A 6,000-nucleotide genomic window follows, 5' to 3' on the forward strand; every position below is an offset into this window, starting at 1 on the left:
AAAGATTATGCCACTCACTAGACCCCATCTCCTTAATCAGCACCATTCATTTCCACACAACAGAGTTATCTTCTCTACATTTCTCATCAAGGGTACTGATTATATATACTAATAAGATTGAGTTCTTTGGCACCTCAACCCCTCACATTCTCAAGTACTAGAGCTTTCTTTTGCAGAACTTTGAGATCTCTCTCTTTGCTTACACTTCTTCGTTTAGAGACTTCAACAATCATGGGTTTTCGTTTTCCTGGCGTAGTTCATGCTAAGCAACTTATTCAGAGGCCTTTTTCTAGTGCAAAAGATGTCCCAAAAGGCTATTTGGCAGTTTATGTTGGGAAGAACAAAATGACAAGATTTGTGATCCCTGTGTCATACTTGAATCATCCTTCGTTCCAAGAATTGTTGTGTCAAGCTGAAGAAGAATTCGGATTTGATCATCCAATGGGTGCTCTAACAATTCCCTGCAGTGAAGATGCTTTCAACAATCTTATTTCTAGCTTCAATTTCTGATGCTGAGTGTAGATAGATGCTAACTACTGACAAAACTGATTGTTACAATTTTGTATGGCAAACAATGCCAATACCATCACCATGTAAATATTTTTCCTTAGGCACTGAAATGAAAATGTCCCTGAGAATGATACAAATGAAACCACTAAAGATTTTCTTCAAGAAATTGTGTTATTTATGTTTTAATCTCTTTATATTAAGATCTAGAATCCTTGTCCTTATTCTTGTTCTGTATTGATCTGCAAAATTACGAATTTGGCACTTCAAAATAGTCATTAATTTTAGTTTTGAATAGTCAGACCAAACAGATCAAAGAGCAACTCAGGACTGTTATGCCACATTTTTCAAAATATAAAGAAGTATGACAGCACAGTTGAAGTGTGACTGCTGATTTGGATTAAGCAGAGAACAAATTTTGGTTCTACTCTTTCACAAAGCTGTCTCAAGAGATGTATGATTTGGGATTTTGACTGAGAATTAAAATCTGCGAACTAATTCAGTTATTTATAATACATACATCTTAGCAAAAAAACTATTCATACTACTTGTCTAAATAAAGGCCATTGAGTTTTGAAGTTGGCATAGACAGAAACATTGATTAGAAGAAGATGGCAGCAAGAAAAATGGAATTACATACATATATAGCTGAATTCGACTGAAAGCAGAACAAGTATTGGACAAGAAGACACATATATAGCTGTGTCTTGCCAACTTTCCCACTTTCAAATCCAGATTCTTTGTGTTTACATGAACTTTTTTTTGGCTTCGGTTCCAAACTTGCATTCTCTCACTCATAACATGTCAAAAGCTAAATCTGTTTAAAGGTGACAAGAATCATGAGGCTCCATCTAAAAACCAATTGGTGATTAGTGGAGCTATACATGTTCTTATTAATAGTTCAATATTCTTACACTTATTCTATGTGGGACACAATAGTCTAATAAAAGGAGACTTGTTTAGTACCCTAAACAAAATTGTATCAAAAAGTTTAAATCATTGAGTATGCAAGACGATAAAATTATAAGAAAACAACAAGGCAAGCTATTAAACTTTAAATCAATCCAAAAACTCTCAGCAATAATTTTCTACCTAATAAAAAAGCTATTTCATTTTGTTTAAACAAAACAACACTACTTGTATTAATAATATAGTTCATAATACAAGAAATGATAGAGTGTACAATAGCAGTAACACAGAAAAAAAATATGGAAAAATAAAATAAAAATACAATTCCTTTCCCTGATCAAATCAATATGAAAAAGAGGCTTGATGTATTATGTGAAATACAAGAGTAATATATTATGATGTAGATTTTTGGAATAGTTTTGAGAATGAACAATTGACATACAGACAGCATTGAATGAATAGCAGCAGGTACAATAAAAAAAGAGAAGAAATACCTCAAGAGATCATTGCAGCATGCATTTAATGGAAGACTTTTGCATCAATGTGTTCAATCTTATGCCAATAGCCAAGGATGTAAGGGAAGTAAGTTGCTGAAAGGCCTTGCTGTTCGGGGTTTCAAGGTGGCTAGAGTTCCAAATGTCAAGTTTAGTCAGAGTTGTAGGGAGGATCCCCTCCTCAAGGAAAGAATCATCATCCCAACCAGAGATATTTATGTACTCCAAAGAGGAGAGTCTTTGCAGATCCCATTGCTTACAGTTCTCAAAAAGTCTTTTGGAGCTACATAGACAGAGAAACCTTATTTTCGAGTGTGAACTCCAGCTAAAAGCGACTCTAATACTGGACAGTTATCTATACGAATGGTGGCAATAGAGGGAGGGGATGTAATGGTCTGTTGTGTTCTCAGGAAGCAGAACCACCATTTGCTCACAATTACATATTATGAGATGTTCCAAGGATGGAAGATAACCAGGTAAACCAACACTAAGCTTTGGACAGTTCATCAGTACAAGTCTTTTTAGAAGAGGGAATATTTTACCACCTTGCATAGCTTCATTACTAAATGACCAATCTTTCCACACCAACATATTTTCAATCCTTAACACTTCTAGACAGCTGAATTGAGGACCTTTGTGATGAATCTCATCACCTATTGAGATCACTCTATCACATCCATCGGTAATGAGAGATTTGAGAAAGGCTAGTTGTCCAACATGTGGTAAAATACAACAATTTTTACAATTGCTTATCTTGATTGATACTAAATTAGAAACTGCAAAGTCTCTAATCCAGTGTGAGAATGTTGTACCTCTATAATTGTCAATCTCAAGATGTTTCAAGTTTGTATGGGGTCGAAGTGCATCAAGTATATCCTTTTCTTTTTGCGAATAATCAGCCACAAAAGTATCAACATTACATCAATAATATTTTCCAGTCCCAAAATGCCATGTAGGTGTTCAAGCTCTGCTACCCTTTTCATTTTAATTCCTCCATTAATGTGCCTATCACTCAAAACCACATTTGATAAGAATTGCAAGTGTTTCATCTGATTAATTTGTTGTGGCATCTCTTTCAAAGGTACACCTTCAATGTCTAGATATCGCAAGTTTATTAAGCTTCCCATGTTCTTTGGTAATAGAGAAAGCTTCTTACACCATGACAACAGTAAAGTCTGTAAATTGTACAAAGTACATATTGAATAAGGTAACTTTTTAATTTCTGTACAAGACAAGTCCAAGTACCTTAAATGCTTTATATTGCAAATTGAATCGGGCACCTTCTTTATTGAAGATTCACTTAAGGAAAGTACACTTGATTGAACAACTTCCTGTTCTAAGCAATATATCATTTCTTGTACAGCTCTTCCCATGTGTCACTGTTGAGATTTGATTGCTAAGGGAAGACCTTTCCACTTATCTACTATTTTTCTACCATTTACTTGAAGATCTTGGTAGTCATTGAGGTCAACATTATTTCCAAAAGCATGTTCAGTGAATAATTTCCAACAATCTTCATTTGACAAAGTTTGCAGGTGATGAATCTGCCCAGTAGCCATTTGATCCAGATTCGAAGGAACTCCTCAAAGTGTCCCAAATAGAATAAGTCTCATTCCAAACATCGTCAAGAACAAAGAGAAACTTCTTCCCTTTCAATGCTTAGATCACAAGTATCTTTCTGGCGCTGCTCCTAGATTGATCATCTTCAATCTTAGATCGCAGAGCTTCATAGTCAATCCTATCCACCAAGTCATCAGCTTCATGAATCACATCTTGAAGCTTGAAAAGCCACACCCTGAGCTCCTCGTTTCGAAGTTGTTTGTTCTCAGCATCGTTGACCAGTACATGAGCTGACAACAACATAGTGTTCAACTCATCAAGCTGGTCCAGAATGAGTTTCTTTCCATGGAACAACTGGGGTATACCCTCAGAAGCCAATCGCTGAAACAGGACCTGAAGCGAAGCAGAGAGTAAAGCACCAGCAACAAGTTCAGCAGCCATATTGATATGGAATTTCGATTTGGAGACGCTGCAACAAGGGAATGACGATCAAGAATGAAGGCACATAATAAAGTCAAATAGAAAGAAAATTGCAGGATTTTTCTTAAGGAGCACGGTATTGTTTGTTTAATTATCTCTTTAAACGTGTTTAGAAGATACACGTGTAATGAGTATGTTCTGTTTTGTTTTATATATATATATATATATATATATATATGTAGTAAAATCAGTAGCTCAATGTTTCAATAAAAATTCCAATTATATTAAAAGGGCTGAAATGAATTGAATTTGTGAAGATGTGGAGTGTTGTTAGAGACTATGTCTGTATTTATCTTATTTGATTGGAATATTTTTTTTCTTAAAGAACACAGGTCCATGTTTACTACGTCTATGTATTCTCATATCAATTCTAGTCACTACAATAAAAATTTTACTCAAGAGGTGTATAATTTGGAGTTAGTATATTAAGTAATTATCAGTAAAATGAAAGCTGAGCATTTATTACTGATCTCAGTTACAAATTTATTGATCTCAGTTACAAATTTATATTTATGAGCTAATGTTTGTGATTCAGTAATATATTATTGTTGTAGTTGATTCTAAATTCTTCTAAAAAAAATGAGCTTTGAAGTTGGCAAAGGCAGAGACAATGATTATAAAAAGATGTAAAATGGAATTCAACCGAAAAGAGAAAATGTATTAATCAACTGAGTAATTTCTATTTACTAGTTTCTCAGAGAGTCAAAAAAATTCCCTTTTCTCTGAGAAAAAAGGGTAAAAGTATATGATCTACAAAATTGTGTTCTAGTGAATCTATGTCAAAGCTACATATTACAATCAATTCAACTGAGATGTGATATCAATGAATATGTCTTCTCTGCAAGGAATTGTAAGTCCACCCATCGGATGCTCATATCCAAACTCTTCTTCTGCCATACTCAGCAAGTCTTGAAAAGCAGGCTCATTTAGGTACGAAAGAGGTACTACATAACGCTTCTTCTGATCTTCTCCAACATAGACAGCAAAGTAGCCCTTTGGAATGGTTGCAGACTTCAAAGTTGCTTCTTTGTTGCCTGAAAGCGATCTTCGGAGAGCCTTCTTGCCCTGAACAAAGCCGGACAATCCAAATGCCATGTTGATCTTCTTTTATGTTTTTCTTTAGAAGAAGTATTAGAGTTCACAAAAATATTTTGTAGTAGAGAATGTGAGGACTTGATGATTTAGCTGTGTGGTTATGCACCCTTATATAGATGAATGGACTGTTGGAATGCACACTTATCTAAGGCTTCTGAATAAGTGGTTCTGAAGACATTTGGGAAGGTTTGACGAATTTGCAAGAGACATAAGCATTTGAAAGTTCACATGGTTTTGTCTTCCAAGTCATATATTAAAGTTGAGACATGTATACATGTGATCTGTCTAACCATAGAGCCCACTTCTGCTATTAGATTTGCAACAAAGAAAAACCATTGTGAAACATATATAATGAACTAGCTTATCATCCTTCTTTTTCCTTCTATATAGTTCAACCAATAAGAGCAAGAAAGTTATGAAGACAAATCCAGCTACTGGTTTCCACCTATTTGTTAAATTCCTTAATTTTGTTTTATTTTATTTTATTTTATATTTAAGAAAAAAAAAACAGATCTGAACTTTGGGTAAGTATGGATAAGTAGAAAGACAATACCATGTGATTGCTCAAGGTCTATGCTTCTTACTATACCCCATCCAACTACTTGGCTCTTTAGTCTTCACTACTCATTTGGATAAAGGAATATATACATATATATATATATATATATTATATCTATATACCAAATCATATCCTAGCAAGGACATTGATTTTACAGAAACGTAATTGGGTTCCTTAGCATTTCTCTTAAATCTCTTTCTTTCCTATGCAAAAAAGACACTTATCCATCTTATTTCTCAGTTGAATGCCAACAATTCCAGTACGATGTAAATATTTGTCCTTAGGAGCCAAAAGGAAAATGTTTCCAAGAATGATACAAATGAATGTTGCATTTCTTTTCTTTGAATGGATTACTTGGTTGAAATATTTTTTCTTACACTCTGCTATAGAGATCTT

At 34.2% G+C, this 6,000-nt stretch overlaps 2 protein-coding genes across 2 annotated transcripts; both read right to left on the bottom strand.

The window, feature by feature from the left end:
- Nucleotides 1-2,261: 2,261 nt before the first annotated feature.
- On the bottom strand, nucleotides 2,262-3,469 carry LOC133792545 (putative disease resistance RPP13-like protein 1). Its single transcript, XM_062230452.1, has 3 exons — nucleotides 3,353-3,469; nucleotides 2,831-3,085; nucleotides 2,262-2,786 (listed from the first exon to the last, which is right to left on the bottom strand). The coding sequence occupies exons 1-3, from the start codon at nucleotides 3,467-3,469 to the stop codon at nucleotides 2,262-2,264; spliced, it is 897 nt and encodes a 298-aa protein (XP_062086436.1).
- A 1,093-nt stretch (nucleotides 3,470-4,562) lies between these two features.
- On the bottom strand, nucleotides 4,563-5,136 carry LOC133790088 (auxin-responsive protein SAUR21-like). Its single transcript, XM_062227665.1, has one exon. It carries the CDS (start codon nucleotides 5,043-5,045, stop codon nucleotides 4,749-4,751), a length of 297 nt encoding a protein of 98 aa, XP_062083649.1. The 5' UTR covers nucleotides 5,046-5,136; the 3' UTR covers nucleotides 4,563-4,748.
- Nucleotides 5,137-6,000: the final 864 nt, after the last annotated feature.

Source organism: Humulus lupulus, chromosome 7, assembly GCF_963169125.1.
Source record: "Humulus lupulus chromosome 7, drHumLupu1.1, whole genome shotgun sequence".
Lineage (NCBI taxonomy): Eukaryota > Viridiplantae > Streptophyta > Magnoliopsida > Rosales > Cannabaceae > Humulus > Humulus lupulus.